General features: G+C 41.0%; 1 protein-coding gene across 1 annotated transcript in view; it reads right to left on the minus strand.

Moving 5' to 3' along the window:
• The window catches only part of DST (dystonin), a 292,631-nt gene that overhangs the window by 92,489 nt on the left and 178,878 nt on the right, over positions 1 to 21,264 (minus strand). Inside the window, exons 39-49 of the mRNA XM_033143180.1 lie at positions 18,182 to 18,324; positions 16,323 to 16,556; positions 15,211 to 15,486; positions 13,908 to 14,453; positions 11,393 to 11,569; positions 9,449 to 9,572; positions 5,724 to 5,932; positions 4,515 to 4,832; positions 4,195 to 4,361; positions 3,002 to 3,158; positions 2,099 to 2,222 (exon numbers count right to left, since the gene is read on the minus strand). Of these exons, the coding sequence (XP_032999071.1) occupies positions 2,099 to 2,222; positions 3,002 to 3,158; positions 4,195 to 4,361; positions 4,515 to 4,832; positions 5,724 to 5,932; positions 9,449 to 9,572; positions 11,393 to 11,569; positions 13,908 to 14,453; positions 15,211 to 15,486; positions 16,323 to 16,556; positions 18,182 to 18,324 (2,475 nt within the window). The remainder of the gene's footprint in view (positions 1 to 2,098; positions 2,223 to 3,001; positions 3,159 to 4,194; positions 4,362 to 4,514; positions 4,833 to 5,723; positions 5,933 to 9,448; positions 9,573 to 11,392; positions 11,570 to 13,907; positions 14,454 to 15,210; positions 15,487 to 16,322; positions 16,557 to 18,181; positions 18,325 to 21,264) is intronic.

Genomic DNA, 21,264 nt, shown 5'->3' on the forward strand with positions numbered 1-21,264 from the left:
GTATTAAGCAGGTTCCTTCACAATAATGTTTTATACACCTACTGAAAACTTTTCTGTTGTAGCAAGCCTCTCCAGACACATGATCTGCATTTTTATTGTTTTGAACAAGCAGCATATAAATTTTCTAAATAAAAGCAGTACTTTCTCTGAAGTTACTTGACCTTTACTGCTGGATTCATTAGTCCATACTAAAAAATGGAAATTGCTTTGATTTAGGAGGATAAGCTACAATTCTTTTTCAGAAAGTGGATCTGATCTCCAAAGTGCACACAAACCAAAGTTTTCAGCCTACGCTGTCCCGATAACCCATACAGCTAGCAGGAAGTGGCACAACCTGTATGGTACTCATGGTACCTGCATTTTCACAGGACACTGCCTGAACTCTGAACTGTGCACAAAGAGCTGAGTCAGGAGCATGGAAAGTTAGCATCTGGGAACACTCTAAGAAGGGACTGGCGGCAGAATTTTAATCATAAGATGAAGAGGTTTGGAAATTCTCAGCCAGAGAAGCAAGTACAGTGGTTGCAGACCTCAGAACACACTGAGGTGGTAGTAGAAGGTACAGCATACAAAACAATTCATGCTCCTCTCCAGAGAAGGGGGAGATGTGTGGTGGTAGCAGGCGACTCTCTATAGAGGACAGAGGCAGCAGTGTGCCAAAAAATGATTCATGGTTTCAGTTGTCTCTATACAAATGCACAGAGTATGGGAAACAAGAAGAAAAACTTGAGTTTTGAATACAGGATGGCAAATATTATCTAATAGGCATTACTGGAAACTGGTGGGATAAGACTGGAATGAAGAAATTGAGGGGTATGACTCATTCAAAAGGAATAGATCAAACAAGAAGTGGGGGAAAATAGCATTACATGTAAATGATGTGTACAAATGTGAAGAGATCCATGAGACTATATGGGTAAAAATGGTAGAAGAAAGAACAACAGTGACCTTGGACTGAAGACTTGGATAATGCCTTCCTAGAGCAGATTACCAAATATTCAAAAAGGAGAGATATAGTAGTCATGGGAGACTTCAGCTACCCCAATATCTGTTGGAACTCAAACTCTGTCAAGAATTTAAGGTCCAACAAATCCCACAATTGGCTCTCTCATAATTTCATTTCCCAAAAGGTGGAAGAAGCAACAAGGGGATCATCTGTATTGGACCTGGTCCTCACCAACAGGGAGGAACTGATGGACAAGGTGGAAATACTTGGAAACTTGAGAGGCTGTTACCATGCCCTCCTGGTTTCATGATACAAAGGTGAAGGGAAAGCTGAATGTAGTCAAGAGATGCACTTTGGACTTTAAGCCCAATTTCAAAAAGTTTAAGGAACTACTGGGAGAAATCCCATGGTCAGAAATACTCAGTACAAGAGAGCCCCAGATGAATTTGAGTTTATTAAAGGTGAACTATTAAAGGCCCAAATGCCAACAATTCCAACAAGAAAAAAGGGGGAGGTAGCTAAAGAAACTGGTGTGGCTGCACAAGGAGCTGACAGATGAACTGAGATGTAAGAAGGGAATGTATTAGAATTGGAAGAAAGGCAAAATCACAAAGGGAGAGTAGATATAAGTATCTAACAATTGCAAGGAGAAGGTCAGGCAGGCCAAAGCTCAGAATGAAGTCAGGTTTGCAAGAGAGGTTAAAAATAACTTTAAAAGTTTATTCAGCAATGTTCAAAGCAAGAAGAAAGAACAATCAAGTAATAGCTCCCTTGTGGGAAGAAGACAGAGAAACGCTATTGAGTGACAGAGAGAAGTATTTTTCTAAACTGAAATAACTCAGTCAGTACAGCATGAAACTCTTAATCTCAGGGTCATGGGTTCAAGTTGTGTACCAATGGCTCAGGCTTTTCTTATGGCACCTATGACCTAATGTACTGCCAAATATTGAAATGATAATGACAACCTTAAAATTAATGTCTATCAAGCAATCTGGCATAAAGTTTCCCCAACATACACAGGATTGATCTAGGGAGTTAATAAACACGTCATACACACACACACATATATTCTGTGTTGGCTATTTAATTTCATTCACATGTACTTTTAGATATGTAGAAATGCCCAATATTATGCCTATCCATTGAACATACCTGATTTTACTCCCCTTGACCTTGCAGGGGAAGTCACAGCACTAATTAGGTTGCATAATGCTGTTCCTCTGCTAATCATTTTCTGAATGTCAGGTGCCTTCGAACTCCATTCCTCCTCCAAATGCTAAGAAATGAACAAGATGTTATTTTCAACTACTAACTATCTATGTAAGCGTGACAAAAAGCATTCCACTCTAGAGGGCCTGGACATGGCAAGAAATTATTGTATCATGTCACACATCCCACTTGCTCTATCATCAAACTGTGCCCTGCCATTTCTCATTTATGACCCCAAAACTGGGGTGAACGTTTTTAAACGGTGAGATAGCATAACTCTCAAATGAAATAGGGCTGGAAAGATGTACTGGTACCAAAATACTGCAAATACTTTACTCATATTTGAACCATGCCCAGTTTCTTATTATAAAAATGAATCATATACTGCAATAGTTTGTGTTCAAACATAGCTAAAAAATGAGACAAAAAGTGTCTGTCTAGCAATTAGTTGCAAGCCAAGTTCTTTGCACTTGCAAGAATTTCCCTATTCACTAATGGGTGCAGCTGCACACGTACATCCTGAGGTGTCTCTTGCTTTGAAGTGAGTTGGTAAGTTCTTGCAAGTGCATCATCTGTCCCTTGGAGCTGTGTCATTATGGTCAGTAGTCAACTAAGTCTTACTAGGCGTACACCCATTGAAATAACAGACCTAACTTAGTCATTAATTTCCATGGATCTACACTGAGTAAAACCCAGTTGAATACCAACAAAAGATAATCATTCAAAAGATCTACAGTGTTCCTACTTCATTCTGAGAGACCAAAAGGACACCATCAGTTGACAAATCAACTGACATACAAATCCAATTAATGAAATTGTTGTCGGAAATGATAAGCAGTCTCTCACCTTAGTGTTTTTCAAATGTTTGTTTAAATTCTCCACATTCAAAGAGGGCTGGATAGCTGGAATTCTTTCCATCATCTCATCTACCCATTTCTTCAAAGATTCTACATGAAGATTGAACTCATCCATCTGCTTTTGGCAAGAGGAAACATCCTCTTCTCTGCACAATTGAAAACAAGGAAGGGATATGAGAGAGATAGTCTACTTGTTCTCAGGATAATGTAAGCAAAGCCTTCTTCTACATAAAATATGGGCTGTATTAACAATCAGTATGTATAGCCGGGACTGAAAGCACTCCTATCTATGCACAGACAGGTTGCCAATGTTCCTTTCAGACTACAGTTCCTCGTACCACATCTCACATTTCAAATGCTGCTCCAAAGTGAGAGTCTTGATGGACTAATAGGGGCTTGTCACAATGTACATGCAAACCATCACACCCGGCCCTTTAGATCTCAGCCCAACAAGTGGCATTTCCTTATATATTATTACTGTATTTTTAGTGTGGTCTGGTTGGTGCAAACACACGAGTTCCTGGAGATGAAATCCCAGCCACTTCACTCTTCCCTGTGCCATGCTGAGCTAAGCCACATATTTGCTTATCATATCATCTAGAATTGGACTCATGATTTAGTTTTCTCCAGACAAACCATGAGCTGTAACAATAAGTCCAGGTCTGGACAGCATGCCACACCAAACTATGGCTTAGCTCAGCATGGTGCAAGCAGCAAAACAACTGGAAATGAGTATGGTGGTTGGGTTCTCTTCTCTAGGAGTCCACACACTTGTGCATTTGTGCAAAGCTATGGTTTGGCTTAGCATGACGAGTGTTTCTTAATTCTGAAATATTGTTACAAGCCAGTAACTCCTCCTTCACTTTATAAAACTGCAAAACACACCACAACCATCTTATAGGTCTGTGCATCACATTATTTGGAACTCTCATTTTTATAGTTGCAGCATTTAATATGTGTATTGAGTGGGATATTTTATTTATTAAATTCTAAGTTACCTCAAAACGGCATATTTAATGAAGTGTTTGAAATATGCACATGGAAATTATTGTAATTAAGTAAAAATAAATCAGTTACAGGACAGATAATCAGCAGAAATTATTTACTCATTGGCAACCCTGATTATTTTCACCACCACCACCACCAGCACACACTATTCTAAAATTTGATTATTATACCCACTTTTCTCGTATAGTCTCTTCCATTTCCTTGAATTTCTTTGACAAGGCATTTACTTTTTCTAACACTAATGACCTGTCTCCAGGAAGAGCATGAGGAAAAAGTTCTTCAATGAGGTGTTGCAAATTTTCAAGATCTTTTTTCTGCTCCATCAGTTCAGTGTTGGTTTCCTGCAAAATGGACAAGAAAGTAATTGCTTCACACCTGAACACACTGCATGGTGTTCAAAATTTAGTCCTTGGACTCAGCAGGTTATCTTATAATTGTGGGTGGCATAGTTACGCCAGCCATTGTACTGCTCAGTAAGGGGCAATCTACAGTACCTGCACATATAAGGACATCTCAGTAACATCTTTTCCTGGGATGTCAGCCTCGCTGAGAGCCTGAGTTTTCTTGTCCAAGAATGACTGGAGTTTATCAGTGAGGCACTCAAACAGCTCCACTCTAGTCTTCAATCCCTCCAACTTTTCAAGTTTTTTCCTGTGTTTATCATTTGCTTCACAAAACCGCTGAGAAAGTTCGTTCATTTTAGCTTGTAAAGAGGATGCAGTGGATGGGTCTGTTGTTTCCATGAATTTGTTCAACTTCTCTTTCATGGCATTTAGGCTACTTTGCCGACCCACAATGTCTTGTTCTAGAGCCTGGGATAAATAGATAAGTCTGAGAAGACAGCCATAACCATGGGTGCATCTCTTTGCGAATGAAGTGATTGCCAGCTGATGTAAATAACTGCACTTCCTGCAGTCAGTTTCTACAGCAATGGAATCCACAAACAAGAAGTAGCAATGAGGAAGAACCCCAAAGATAAAGATGGGGAAGAAATTTGAATTGCATTTAAAGGTGAGCGTGAAAGAATACGTGAACCAAAAGCACAGCTATCCTTTTCACGTCTCCAAATTTACCAATGCAGTTCTCAAACTAAAAAATCTATACACAACTGTGTATATGAGCATGAAATACTTATAAAAATTCAATGAATGTAGCATACAAAAATATGTACATTTAGGAGAAAGGCACACAAAAATGCTAATGAATTGTTGTGATGACTTCTTTTAAAAAAATTCGAACTGATGCAGAAATGTGGCAAACTGAACTTAAGATTGGAAAAATAAGAAACTAAAAGAGACAGATTTGTTCATCACTACTCTTAGGAAAAAAGAGTCATTACTCAATAGCTGCAGAAGTGACGATCTATGGTTTTGTGCAGTCCCCCCGTGCTGACCCTGGTAGTATATTTGGATTTGTGGCAGTCTGCATGGAGACTGGCACAGCTCACATGCACTTTTGGGTTGTCCGGCACGCTAACAAACAGTATTAGCATGCAACTCACCCACAAATGCACTATGCGCACTAGAGAAAGTCACCGTTTAGATGTACTCTAATGAAAAGCTGTTTTAAGACTGAATTTTCTTCAGATACCTGAATGTGTTAATGAAAACGTATTTTCAGTATCTAGATTTCCCCCGCCCCCACTTTGAGCTTTAAGTTCCTGTCATTAGGAGGAAAATTTGCTCTGCTGAAAACTAACTCACCATACTTTTACTAATGACATCCTGAATTACAGAAGAATTCAAAGGCACTTGACCTTGCTCCTCAAGACTCTTCTCAACACCATTCATCCAATCAAGCATTTCATCCAATCCATCCTGGACGCTTAATGAACGTGTCAGAGTGATCTGAAGTTTCTCATTCCGGTCATTCACTGCTTTGGATAAGTGGTTATACTTATCCACAATAGTATCTGAAAGAAACAAGTAGATAAAGGATAGTTTATAAGTTCACAACCATCTTAGAATACAAGCAACTGCCTTTGGCAGAGTTATGCCAATAGTCCAGCTAAATCAGGGATGGGGAACCCATAGCCACCTAGATGTGGTTGGACAACAATTTCCATCACCCTGGTACCATTGGCCACGGGGGCTGAAATTGGAATCAAACAACATATGGAGGGCCATAGGTTCACTACCCCAGGGCTAACACAACATAATTTACTGTAATAGGCAACAGCACTTCAGGGCCTCAGGCACAAGTCTTTCCCAACCCTGCTCCCTAACACCCTATGATTGGAGTCGCTAGGAATTGAACCACAAATTTTGTATACATCAAAGATAGCTCCTATACCTTAAACAGTTATTGGGGAAGAAAAGAAGCTAATCCATAAGGTGTAGCTTGCCTTCTCAGACTGCGGCAGGAGTTTGAAAAGCTGCACCTGACAATATTCTCTTATCTACACAAGTGTCAATTTTACAAGAGCCTTAACACTGAAAGGTTAGCCAAAAATACCAGCAATGCAATACTTTGCATGTAAAAAACACATTCAAAGTATTACTGGGTCGATATTTTCGGCCAAGCGTCTTTCAACCATGCAAAGATAGAGAGTTGAAAACATAATCCCTTTGAAAACTGGCAAGCAGGAGAAATTTCCCCAAGGTTTTGGAGCAGTTAGGCAACTAGACAAAGTGGTGGGGGGTGTCCCCCCCCTCCCGGTTTCAACTTTTAAAAAAAATATCCCTGTAGCTGCCTGTATCCCCACATATTTTGGAACACTCATGGGAAACAACACACTCTCTCTCCTCTTAAAAACAGTCCCCACTCCCAAATAAGTTCTTCTAACTTGCTTTCCCAAGCCACACCTAAAGATTTGCCTAAGGAGTATTTTTCAGAATTTAGTTTTTGCAAACAGCTAGCCAATATGACCAATAACTAGCTGTGACAAGGAGCATACCACATGATATAGGAAAGAGGCCAGTTAACACAAGCCGCACACAGTAGCGAACAATGCTTGGCTCTCAGAGCAGCCCCAGAAGGATGCAGAATTTTCTACTTGAGGTTCTTTCAAGTGAAACTGTACTTTAGAAACTGTACCTTAAAAGTTCACAGCATAGGGGACTCATAGATAGAAGTTATTTTTTCTGAGAGTATACTATGGATTCTTTATCAGTATTCTGACTAGAGTCAGACATATTCGACTCTGAGAACAACAAGGGGTTGGGAACATGTGATTCCCTTTTATAGGGGAGTTGGGAACATGTGATTCCCTCTATGCCTGACGTGCATGCCCACAGAAGATGGCCTTGTGTATAAAGCAGTTGGATAGAACAGTTAATCGATCCAGGTGGCTCGACTCAGGTTTTTAAAAGGCAAATTCCAAAATATCTAAAAGAAAGAGGTTATATAAAAAGCAAATGTCCCAAGAGACTGCTGAGACCAGAAGTCAAAGGGCAATATTCTACAAAAGAAGGATTTCATCTGTTCTTCCTGCTGATTGATTCTAGCAAGTGATATCAGTGTCTCATAAAGGGGACAATTCTATCAGTTGCTCAGAACTACCCTACATCTCCAAGCCAGGTAAATACAACCTGGCTTTTATTTTTTACAGCAGGAATGGGGAACCCTTTTCAGCCTGGGGGCAGCATTATTTTCTGGTCAAGCTTCCAGGGACAACATGCCAGTGGTGGACTGTAACAGAGGCAAAAGCAGGCAGAGTAGTGAATGTAAATTTTGTCTTTGTACAATAGGCTAGTGTCTACACACACTCCCATACTCTTTTCTATCCTCCAGGAGGGTGCAAAGCAGGGCGAGGAAGGGGTGTAGCTGGTGAGGGAATCTGGAATGGAGGGGGGGGGTTCCTCAGAAATTCTGCAGTGTCGGGTTTCCTGCTTTCTTTTTACACATTCTTTATTCATCAAACATCAGACACAAATAGCTAGAAAAGCAGCTAGAAAAATATCAGACGGAGCACTGAAAAACAAACCACCAAAAATTTAGCAGGTTAAGCAGTGCCAGGCAGGAGTATGAAAAGAGGTATTGCAATATTTTAATACATTAACTTGTAACAGCAGGATGTTAAACAGATGGACTTCGCATACTTGATGGTTGGAACCAGGGAATTAAAGGCTTAAGTCTGCATAGCCAGCTTTCTCTTGCAGGCCTTTATACATATTCCAGTAATCTCATATGGCTGCTAGGGCAGAACAGTTATAATTTTAAAAGAAACCTCAATCAGCTCAGATATCCTCTTCTCCAGACTCTTAGGATGTGTGCCTCTTTAACTCACTGAAACCACAAGATCACCCCTGAATCCAAAGTTTAGTTTAACCCGTCATTACCTCTGCACTTCTTGGTAACAGTTTCTCTGTTCCAGCATCTTTGATTATTATTACAAGTAGAAATATCACTGAACTGTGTGTCATTTCCCCCAGTTCTTTTCTGGCTTGAAACAGGAAAACAAATTCTGAACATGCACAGTTAATGCCTATGCTGGCCTTTGCATAATAGTTGATGGCCTCTGATCTTAATTTTTTAATGTTTTTATATATATAACTGTTGTAAACTAATTTGATTTTTCTAAAAAAAATAATGATATAGTGGTAAATAAATGTTTGTATAAAGAAATATAGATGTGATGAACTGGAAAGCGATATTACTCTTCTTAACTATAAATGTTTACATATGATTAGCGCTACGGTAGTTATGTTGAAACTTCTTTCCACAATGATTTTGGGGTTTCAATGTGCACAAGGTGACTTTTTGCCTTGGAGCAACAGGATACACTACCACCGACACCAACACTATGACTTGTCACTAATGGATTTGGAAAGTTCTGCAAGTTTCAAAAGCCATTTGTCATGTGGTCTGAGTTCTGATAGTGCTTCATAAATGTCCTAGAACAGACATGGGGAACCCGTGGTCCTCCAAATGTTGCTGGACCACAATGTCCATCATCCCTGACCACTGGGTGGGACTGATGGGAGCTGGAATTTGACGGCACCTGAAGGGCCCAGGTACCCCAATGCTGCCCTAGGATCAACTGAAGCTATTGAAGCTAAGCAGGTGGAAACCTGATCAGTGCCTCACGGGAAGGCCACTGGGAGTCTCACGTAAGCAACTTCAACACATCTTTCCTCCACCCTTTTGCCCTTGAAAATGGCTCACTCATCCCATTTGTAACATGTGACTGGAGCAGACCTGCATTTAGACATGGGCCTGTCACTGTCACGTACGGTTTGGCGCTACATTATAGGGACATGACCCAGCCAGACCTGAGCACTACTAAGTCCTGCTGATTTTCATGGGCTGAGAGCTTAACAACTGCTCTGCCTGATTCAGTGAATTATGCCCTTTGCCTTAAAAAATAATAATGGTAAAAATAGCTGAGTTGTAGGAGGCCAGGAGGCAACCACCACTTACTATCTTCTCCAGTCTACAAATATGAGCAATGGAAGAAGGAAATGGAAAAGACAGTTACTCATCTTACCCAGGGTATTCTGGATTTCATCTTTGTCTGGCAGTAATTCTCCCCTGGTGTCAAAAAGCACTTCGGCAGCTTTTTTCAGTTTCTCTACAGCAACCTGGTGACCGGACACCTGCCCCTGAAGTACCTGTAAAAATGTACAATTTTTCAATTCTACTGCTTGCTAACTTGTGTGTGCATGTACACACAGGCACACAATAACAGTAAGATCGGTTTGGTAGATACTATTAAACATCATACAGATGACAATACACATCTTGCTCTGCTGGGGAACTTCTGAGCAGAATCCAGTTGGCTACTCGGGATGATAGAAAGCTACACTAAATGAAACCATGAGCTGATCCAGAACAGGCAGTTCTTATCTTGACTTGGACAAGCACAATTTGCAGCCCAAGATATTTTGCTTACTGCCCCTTTTTTGCATAGCTCCCATTCACTACAATGGGACTTACGCAATGACTGTTCTTTTCATGTTATACATTAAAATTGCAACTTGGCTGCCACTGTAATAAGAATTTCATTTAAAAAAACACAGGCTCTCCTAACCTACTGCCATAAACAGAGCTTCCCTGTCACATAAAAGCAGTTATCCATCCATGGGAAGAGAGTTTTGTTATTAAAAATGCAGTCTGTGATGTCAGTCGGCCTTTGGGGTGGTAAAGTGGGCAGGCTGCAGACGGAGAGCCCCTCTCTGTTCTGCCTATAGCGCTACTTCTGCTTTATGTCACAAGAGATAACAATTGTCTGGAACCTGGAGGATTTGGAGGAAATAACTCCAGATAAAGAGAGTGTTTCATCTACCTTAATCCAGTTCTCTTTTCTATTTTAAAAAAAGAAACTTCTTATGAAGAAGTGTCCCATGTTGTTGTTATTGTTTCCTCCCTCCACACAAATACAGTAGTACCTCTGGTTAAGAACTTTATCGGTTCTGGAGGTCCGTTGTTAACCTGAAACCGTTCTTAACCTGAGGTACCACTTTAGCTTATGGGGCCTCCTGCTGCTGCCGCCGCTGCGCAATTTCTGTTCTCATCCTGAGGTAATGTTCTTTACCTGAGGTACTATTTCCGGGTTAGTGGAGTCTTTAACCCGAAGTGTTTGTAACCCGAGGTATCACTGTACTTGAATTGTGCTCCCCCTCCCCCGTTGCCAGCGGGATACAGTAACTCCGAGTAGGAGTGCTGGGCTTGGACTGAGGAGACCGAGGTCAAATCCCTATTAAACTATGGCTTTTTTTTCAGTCAGAATGTTCTGGAACGCTGTTCCAGCACCTCTTAGCTGAGCCCCGGAAGTGAGTCACTCGTTATCTCTCAATATAATCTACCTTGTAGGGGTGTGGTGAGGATAAAAAGGAGAAAAAACATATACATTGTCCTGATTCTACTTCTGGTTCTCTTAGACAGACACTGTTGGTCCCTGATGAGGCCACTTGCCTTTTCAATGTCCTTTCTAAATTTACTGGGTTTTGTTTTGTTGAGAGGGTTGTTTTTTGGGATGGGGTGGGGGATTGCTTACACTTTGTGTCTGTTTTATTTGTGTGGTGGTTGGATCGGATCTGAGAGTGAGTGGTGGGTCCCCGTCCGTCCGTCCGTCCCGCACCATGTGAGATGGATGTTTTGGCCCAAAACTGTTCCTTAGCTTTCCAAATGTGCGCCCAGGCTCAAAAAGTTTCGGGACCCCTGACATATAGCCACAATGTTCAATAAGCACTTGGTGTCCCATGAACAAGTTGGAAGCCAAGGAGCTAATGATCAAAAAGGTGTCACTGACAGGACACTTCTAGGTTTCCCTTGTAACAATCAGCATTATTTTTTTCTAAATCTGACATGTTCAACTAATGTACCCCCCCCCAAACACACATACACCAGAGGGGGATATGACCTTCCTTTATTCTATAAACTGCTTTTTCTTGAAATACAACAGCTCTGGATATTTTTTCACTTGGTTTACCTTGGTTTCTTCCAGTTGTCTCTGCAGATTTTTTGGATCTACAGCAACTGCCTCAGACAACTGTTTATTCACAGCTTCTTCAGAGGCCTGAAGTCCTAGCAGAAGCCCAGATGAGGTGTCCTCATAATTCTGGTATTTATCTACCAGATCTTTGAGGTTATTTCCAAGGATACTGCACTAGAAGTGCGCAGAGAGAAAACAGTGTTCAAGAATGGAAACATACTGTATTTTAAAGCATTTGTATATAATATTACTAGCTAAAAGACTTGTGCGATTTGGAAACATCTTGTAACGGTAATTAAAATACTCTGCTTAGCTCGTACTGCAAGATATTTATGCCATGATAACAATGCCTTTTCATACTGCTCCAGTAACAGCTGAACACGGAAAGCACACACAAGCCTGCTTTTGTCTGACACCCTAAACCAAACCCTTTTCCTGCCTCACTGCATCAAGCAAAGTGAAGGTTTGGCTTAGCATGTGTTGTGTGCACCAAGGCTTTTGTTTAAACTTCCCTCCTCACTAACTTCTGACACTCATGTGAGAGGTTTTTATTGCAACTGGCTCCATCTAGTGGTCAAATTTGAAAAGCCAGACAATGTACTTACAAGTAGGATTTGCAGATAAAATCATAACCTGGAAGTTTGTATATCCTGAGAAGACCTAAGTTTTAGAAGTTCGAGTTAAATGAACAAAATAAAGATTCCAGAATAAATTTCTTTTGCGTGTTGGCTAGTGTGTATCCCAGCTTTTATCTCCCTTCCATCACCACATATGTACAGTGGTGGTGTTTTAGCTAAAATATGAAGGCCAGCACAATGCAGAGCAGTAGTCAAAGTGGGGCTTGCTGTTGTCTGGCAGCCATATGAAACTTCTAGTCGATTTCTAGATTATCACAGCCTGGGGGGACAACTGCCATGATCCTCTTCATAGTCAAAGTGGGAGTCCCCTGACTTGTGGCAAGGGCTGGACCTGTGGCTACGTGGTAATCTTATGGCATCACCCAGATTTCTGCTTGCCACACTACCACAGAATGTCACCTGAGTGGCAAAGCTTTGATCTGTGCTTTGGGCACATAGTGAAGCAATCAGACTGCTGCCTTAAGGGTGTTCAGGCATTCACCTGAGCATGTGGACTGTTAAAAGTGTGGACAGGGGTACAGACACAAGCCCCACTCCCCAATGTCCTCACATACATCACACTACTGCAGTCCCCAGCTTTCCATGTTGCACAGAGGAAGTGTGCCAGGGGCTTCTGCTTATTTGCACACGAGTAGATTCCTCCATGCAACTGAGGACACTGCTTTATTAGAGTTCAACTCTTTGTAAGAGTTCTACTTATATTCTAGTGACCATGAGTATAAGTCACCTGCAGAATGCTTAGCACATCACAGGGAAGCTCAGCAACTGAGGACATTGGTGATGGATGGAGAGAGAGAGAGAGAGAGAGAGAGAGAGAGAGAGAGAGAGAGTGTGTGTGTCCCTGCTCCCACCCACTTTCTACATTCATGTGTTCAGGCACTTAAAGACACTTTTTAACACACTAAAAGGTCTGTTTAAATAGCTAAAGAGACCAAATTCGGTTCTAAGTTGTCTCAGAGAACACGTTTAAAAGCCTCAGAGTAAATGGTAAGAAAACAAATGGGATTCCCTGAGAAGATCAAATATTGTGCAATACAGAAAAAATATATAGAATAGGGCAATTTAGTATTTCACATAACACCACCCCCACCATATACCATTAAAAAAAAGCCAGTACACTAACATTAAAGCTGCAATCCTAAGCAAACTTACTAGGGAGCAAGTTCCATTAAACACAGCGGGACTTACTTCTGAAGAGACATGCAATGAATTGCGCTGCAAGATTTGGTTCAGATATAAACATGGTTTAGGGATGAGGACTACTTCCAATTAACATGACAGCAATCATGCTCACAAATTCATTGTGAAAACCCTGATTATATTTAGGTTTTGAATGTGATTTTAGGATCATATCTGGTTCCACTGTAAATTGGTTTGGCAACGCTCACAAGTGATGCATGGGAATGTCAGGCTAGGACACGAGAGAATCTGGTTGAAATCCCTGCTTAGCCATGAAGCTCAGTGGGTGACCCTGGGCCAGTTCCACTCACTCACAGCCTAACCTACTTTACAGCTTGTGAGAATAAACTGGGGGCGGGGGCGGAGACTATGCTTGCCACCCTGGGCTCATGGAGAAAGCGTAAGACAAAAATGAAGGGAATAACAACAAAAAGTGGGAACAAGAGACTGTAGGAACTCACAAACTGAGTGTGAAAGGGAGAAACCTAAGCCCTAATCCTGCTTCCCCAATTCAGTTATACATTTTGCCTGATACATGGAAAACATAAGATACAGAGAGATGCAGCAAGAAAATACCCTTAGACAGGCTCCTCCTCTGCTGAAAGCATTCTGCTTTTAATTTCATGTAACAATTTGGTGAACTAAAAGGTTTATCTCATGGATACACATTCCACATGAATTCACACTCAATTTACCTTAGAGTAGAGAGATTTGAAGCGACCAGTTGCACTATCCAGCTTATTCTGCACCTCAATGTAAGTTGAAGAAGTATCAATACCTTCCTTGTCATATTTGACACCTTCTCTTTTATTACACGATTTAGCAGCATCCAATACTCTCTGTCCAGAAATGGTGATGTACCGCAAGTCCCCTTTGTGAGAAATGACATCTTCCGAAAAACTCTTCTGCCTTTTCAGTTTGATGATAATCCCATTGAAGTCAGATGCACCTGTCTCCAGGTTATCAAGTTCTTGCTCTCCCTGCTGGAGCCAGCTTTCAAACTCACCATAGTCCGCATCAAACTTCTCAAGCTCCTCCTGCAAAGAGCGAGTCAACTTCAGCTTCTGCTCCGACTCTGCTAAGGCAGTTTCATACTGCACCTTCAGTTCCTTCATATTCCTTTGAATCTTCTCCTTTTCCTCTGGAGAAAGATGGTGTCCTTGCTTTTCAAGCAGGGCTTGGGTTGACTGCGTAGCTATTATGACAGCTTGCTGCTGGGAAATAATTTTCTCATGCTGAGCCTGGGTGGGGAAGGTGGCAGGGAATCAAAACGTACACATATAATTAGCAATCTAATCTGTAATGTGTCCAATTCTTAGAAAGTGTACTTACGATGGTTCAGAAACATTAAACAAATCAAAATGCTGTGCTGCAGATGTACCAACCAACTATATTCCTACTTCCCAATCATAAGAACAAACCACCTGCATTAAAATATCCCAATGCACACACAAAGGCTTCCTCAATGGCTTCATATTAGGGGTAGCTCCATTTATGCACTGATGTGCCTGCATGGAGCTACCCATAACACTGAGGCTTTTGAGAGAGACCTTGAGCTTAAAGGGAGCTATGTGCAGCCACTGGCATTCTGATGGATGTAAGATGTGCTAAGGCTAGGCTGTTTGGGTGTGCTTGTAAATACTTCCCACTTTGGCCTGCCTTTATTTTCCACAGCTTTGACTTTCAACACAGAAGCTAGAGATGAAAATGTTCTATTGGTTCATTAGATAAGAGCTAGGAAATAATATGCTCTGAGGATTGTAGGTGGTGAAATCACCTCCCACGAAATCATTCTAGAGATTCCTTTGTATGAAAAGCAGGGATCTGGGGGTGGACCAGATTATGTCTCCTGGCTGCACTAGGCTTTTGCTTTGTATGTTTCAAGGCCACCACAACAGCTGGCAATGCTGGCTACATGGCACATGAGGTGGATTTATATCAACCCTCATTTCTTTTCCATGAATTGATAAAGCAATTAGTATTATACATGTGTAGTACCTTGGCTTTCTGATATTGCATGTTGAGATTATCTTCTGGGGGCTTAAACTGTCCATCCACGTGAGTTTCATTCTGTTGTTGGATTTCCATCAAGTTGCCATTGAATTCATCGTCTTCTCCAGCCAACTCTCCTTCTTGGAAATGGGTGCCATTCTGTTTAATTGCTGGATTGCCTTTTTTGCCCCCATGTTCAGCATCCTTGTCGACATTTGACAACCAGTCCAGAAGATTCTCTATTGTGCTTTTACTCTCCTCTAGCTGTTCTCTAGCTGCAACCTGCACAATTAAAGTTCAAGCTCAAATCTTATACAGTCATGAAAAGTTCAAATGCAGATATTCATGGTATTGCAAACAAGGCTATACTAACACAATTTTTTTTGGGGGGGGGGGAATTAGTGGGACTTTTTTTCCTACTGGTCATGTGCAAACATCTGCAGAATGACGCAGTGTGCCTGAACTTCTGTATGCTTAGGGAAAATGAGAAAAACTAAAAGGAATTATTATTCTGTGACATGGACTATTGTTTAAAGGATCCTCCCTTGGGAGGAAAGACTTATGGAACCAGAAAATGTCTACGGGCCACATTCAACTAACACAGGCACCCCCAAACTCGGCCCTGTAGATGTTTTGGGACTACAACTCCCATCATCCCTAGCTAACAGGACCAGTGGTCAGGGATGATGGGAATTGTAGTCCCAAAACATCTGGAGGGCTGAGGTTGGGGGTGCCTGAACTAACAAGACACATTAGTGAAAGTCTGCACAAGGATTTTAGCTAGTGCAATGGGACTTTCCTCCACTGCACTCCGCCCCCCAAAAAGAAAAGAAAAATGGCTAGGGGCAGTTGGGAGAACCCTCAGCACAGAATACAGGGGGAGACATCAGGCAAGCAGAACTGTTTATGCTGAAGCAACTATCTCCTGAGTGCTACACTGAATTCCTCCATATGTTCCTTTCTTTTGGGAAGCGAATAGTGACAATTCCAGATGCATTTGGTGAATGTCTGAAAATAGACATTAACAAAATTTGTCTAGGATGGTCAGCATTCACATGCAAGGAAAAATTATAGCAATATGCCATTTTAAAATAAATATTAAATGGTTGCCAAAGAACCTTTTCTGTTTCCTGCTTAATAGCTGTTGTTACGGCTTTATCCAGCTGTTTCCTGGACTCCTCTGCCTTCTGGCTAAGCAGCAAACACTTGGTCTTGGCTTCATTAAGCTTCTTTTCAAGAGCAGTCTTGTCTTCTTGTCGCAGCTTTTCTCCATTTTCTTTCAAAAACATCTCTGTATTTTTCACAATTTCTGCCAGTGCCTGTGTATTTGCTTGCATATCTTTCTGCAGCTCCTTTTTTTGGGGGGGGGGAATCAACAATTTAAAAAATCAGAAGGAAGAGTTATCCATTCGTTTTTCACTTTGAAAGCCCCTTTTCTAAGATACACCCTGGATTTGCCTTCACGTTTCATGAAAATGGCAACAAGAAAGTAAGAGTTGCTAAATTTCTATAAGACTGAGACTGAGACCTCTGCTCCATACTGGAAAAGAGTGCAACTTCCTGAAACACAATTTCTTCCCTGATAATTAGAGGCAAACTGACACACCACTCAGGGGCCCACCCTACCATGAGGCAATGTGAGGCAGTCGCCTCAAGCAGCACAGATGCAGGGGGTAGAGTCTTCATATTACACAATATCATTCCATTTGAGCCACTCGGGCATCCCCCTCTGTGGGAAGACAAGGTAGCATGTGCCACAGCGCCTGCCCTGTATCACCAAGCCCTCTCCCTGCAAGAAAGAACACTTGGCTCCAACTGCTAATTATCCAGGAACTTCAGGTCAGAAAGGAAGCACACTCTGACCCCATCCAAGGGACAAGAAGCTGATGGGTTGTGTAAGAAATTGTTATTTCAATCACCTGCAAGCTTGCCATGATGGTTGTTTAACTGAGAGGGCAAAATAATAATCATATCCAAATAAATAAGTAAATAACTAAATGAATCAACTGACTTAGCTCCTTGCACCACTCAAGCAGTAAACATTCGCCTGAACCTTTTACTGGCACACAAAAAAAAACTGCATGCGTTGGAGCATTTGGAAGCCAAATGCAAATAGGTACTTCTTTACAGAGGCTGAGAATATTGACTGGAACTACTTGTTCACATTTTTAAAAGTATTCTTTTTTTAATATGGTACCCCCAAACTGTTTCGCATCCTTCCGCTCCAAAAAGGATTCACTTAAAGCAGTTAATAAAATATATAGAAACAGACACAAAGGTGTTTTTTTTTAAAACAACAACAACAATCCATGCATACTTGTTTTAAAGCCGCTGACTGTATTTTGATAAATTTGGTGTCAACTTGTTTTTAAAGTTTGATTTCATCAGTATGTTTTAATTAATGATTTTTTGTGAGCCACTTAGAAGATTTTTGCTGGTAAGGTGGTATAGAAATCTTGTTAAATAAATAAAGACGAATAAATAAAATTGTAGTGTTTTTGCGGTAACGCTGGTTTTTTGTTTCTTTTGGTCTTTTAACTCATTTTTACTGCTTTGGACTTGAGGAACTGAAGGGCGATATCTAACAATTTTGCATAAGCATACTAACAAACCTCCAAACTAGGGATGATTTTAGCTCTCCTCTTCTACCGCATTGCTGTTCAGTGGATTCATTTTACCCCCACATTCCTGAGAGCCATGCCAAGACGCTTCTGCAGGCTACAGAAGGGGCACTGCTGGAAGGCTACACAAGGGATATTGCTAGCACCTCGTTGATGACCTACCAACTTTCACACTATAAACTCAACTGGACTTTGGGTGAGGTGCAAACAGCTAGTCCAAAATATATTTACATGGCTTGCAACATGCTCCCAAGCACATCTACTCAGAAACATTTACAAGTAACTCCAATGTGATTTGTAAGTGAGCTAAGGATTGCAGCCTGGCTCTGCTGCCGCCGATTAGTCAAGCATTGTACCTCTTGTTTCATCTGGTATTGCTGCAACTCTGCCTTGGTATCTTCAATAGCAAGTGCTTCTTTGTGGCCGATGAGCTGGTTTTCCGTCTGTGTGAGAAGGTCGCATATATCCTGTAATTTTTCTGTGAAATCCTGGTGCTGGTCTGCCAAGTCCTAATTTAGAATAAGAAGAAACCTGAATAGAAATGCTCAGAAGCTCTCACAGAGGTTAATGTTCAAACAACCAAGTTTCAAAGCTTTCATCAGACACTGTTTCTGAGAGTATGCTGTAAACATGATAGCAGCTGCACACAGTTTAAAGAAGCTGAATATAGAAGGTTTGAGATAAACCTCACAAATGCTGTAAGTAAAGACACCAGGTTTTGGATGGAACCGCCCAGTAGAAGTCTGGTCATGCATTATGCGTGTGAAAATCCAAATCTCTGAATGGCTTGAAACCTGTAATAGGCAGGTATTAATTCTGAAAAGGGGATGGCAAAACAAAGGTTAGTTGAAAACTATGTGTTAGATCAGTTGGTACATGTAATATTACCCACATATAAAATGCTATTGTGTTTTAAGCAATACAGAAGCAGACATGCAATGGCACTCATTGTTCTTAACAGCACTTCCTATTAAGTATATTTTTAAAATCCTGGTTTTCCTGGGCTGAAGACTCTCCCTTCTCTCCTCAACTGATTAAAAAAGAAATTGTCCTTCAAAGTTAATCTTGTTCGGTGCTTGCAGACTAATAGAATATAGAGTTTGGAAGGGACCACAAGGGTCATCTAGTCCTACCCCCTGCAATGCAGGAATCTCAAATAAAGTGTCCAGGACAGATAGCCATCCAACCTCTGTTTAAAAACCTCCAAGGAAGGAGAGTCCACAACCTCCTGAGGGAGTTTGTTCCACTGTCAAACAGCTCTTACCGTAGAACTCTGCTTCTTCTTTTTCCGTTAGCCCTATTGCTGACAAATTCCCAATGCTCTTAAGTACATTACCTTCCATACACTAGAGCAGATGTGGGGAACCTTTGGCCCTCCAGGTGTTGCTGAACTCCAGCAGTTTTAGTTCATCAATATCTGGAGGACAAAGGTTCCCCACACCTGCGCTAGAGTGATCAGACCTCTTGGAGGGCCCTCGAGATGCAGAACAAGCACTTGCAGCTATTTCGCCCACAAAAGAGCAACACGCAAGTCGCAGAGTGATTTCCCCAAATCACAGAAGCATCCATTGTTGCTTCCTGGCACAGGGAGCTGGTTAGATTCCTGAACTAGATGACAAAGCATCCTTCTTCAACAGATACCCAAAGTCTAATGTGTAGTCCTAGGTCTGCTGCCTCAGCTTTATTAGTTTATTTATGACTCAGCTTTAAAGTAAAAGTCAAATCATTACCCACTGTTGGGTAAAGCATTTTATCATTTCTATATATTGCTGTTGAAACAAAACTTGTTGTTGAAGGAAGCACACAACTGGTCCCTCAAACATTTATCATGTGGCTCTAGAATTCTGAAGGATAGGCACACTGTATTCTTTTGCTTTCGATCTCAGCTAGAGTACAATTTCTGCACTTCAAAATTTTGGGTTCGGTGTCATGCTAAGCACACAATCACACACAGAAGCAAACCTTCTGGTCAACAAGAACTTGTTCTGTCTGTAAGAGAGTTTCAAAATGGTTCACTTGGGATCTTATTGTCTCTTGCATTTCCTGGAAGCGCTTCTGTGTGGTATTCAACAGCCTCAAGAGCTGCTTGCTCTGGTTTGGGGAAAGATCTTGGGCATGCTCAGAAATGAAGAACTGAATATCAAGTGCTGTGGATTCCAACTGCATTTTTGTACATTCAAACTCTTTTTCCAGGTCCTGCAAATTAAGTAATAAAAATAGTTAGTATAAAAAAAACCTGTAACAGCTTTTCCCAACCTGGTGCCTTCAAGATGTTTTGGCATGCAGCTTCCATAAGCCTCAATCAGCATGGTTATGGGCCAATAGGAATTGTTACAAATCATCTAGAGGCCACCAGATTGAGGAAGCGTGCTCTATCGTTTCATAAAAGGTTAAGCTCACTCACTTATTTTTTTTAAATCATTCAAATATCTGATCTGGAATTTGCTCTGTATCAGTTCATAATCCTGAATCTAGTAAAGAATGTAACTAGACTTTTAGGTTTGTTGAGCCTTCCTCAAATTTATTGACTCGCAACATCAGATCTACATAATGTTAAGTGTAATGTCGGGGAGGAGAGAGGGGAAACCCCATTGTGTCAGCAGAAGTTGTTGTTCAAGGCTTCTGCTGACACCACCCTTTATTTTCGAATCATTGCACTGAAGGGAATTATACTGAGGCTGTGTTTGCTACAGTCTTGGTGGACATATATGCAAAATATGTGACTGATAATGAGTTAAATCATAAACTTACTGACAACAATTTCTAATGCTGAGCCTAGCACCAACCTCAAGGAAGAATTACTTTCTACTATTGAGATTTAGAACTTCTGTAACCATTCTGTTAAAAATATAGGAGTGTTACTTGCACAAATCCTGACTGCCTATCCGAACTAACAATAATCACCCAAACTATCACTACTTTTGAACATGTAGGTTATCGTTAACTGGTACTGATTCAGAATGGAGATCACCTACAAAACATCATATCTAGAAGTTAACAGTCGCTGACAGATTAGGCACCAAGTGATACATGCCTTGAGTAACTGAAACCTTTGCTTCACATCTTCTATATTACATGTATTCACTTCGAGATTATTCATTATTTCACTCTTCTCCTCAATCCAACCTGTAAACTCCTGAAGCTTGACTAGATGTTTCTGATGAAGCACTGAAAGTTTAGCCTAGAAAAGAAGTTCAAATAAGATATTTATCCGACAACAGATCTAAACCAAACTAAAATGAAAACCAGTGATGACAGTGAAACAAAGCTACTGACATAATAGGAAAAATAAGGAGATACTTTTTTCCACTATATACATGTGGCGTATTTTAGATCTACAAGAACACTTTGCTGATGATACCATTTGCATATGCAAAGTCTATTTAATTCTGACACTTCAACAATGGGCAAAGGGGTTTATATCACTTATCTAACAAAA

The sequence above is a fragment of the Lacerta agilis genome, chromosome 3 (assembly GCF_009819535.1).
Source record: "Lacerta agilis isolate rLacAgi1 chromosome 3, rLacAgi1.pri, whole genome shotgun sequence".
NCBI lineage: Eukaryota > Metazoa > Chordata > Lepidosauria > Squamata > Lacertidae > Lacerta > Lacerta agilis.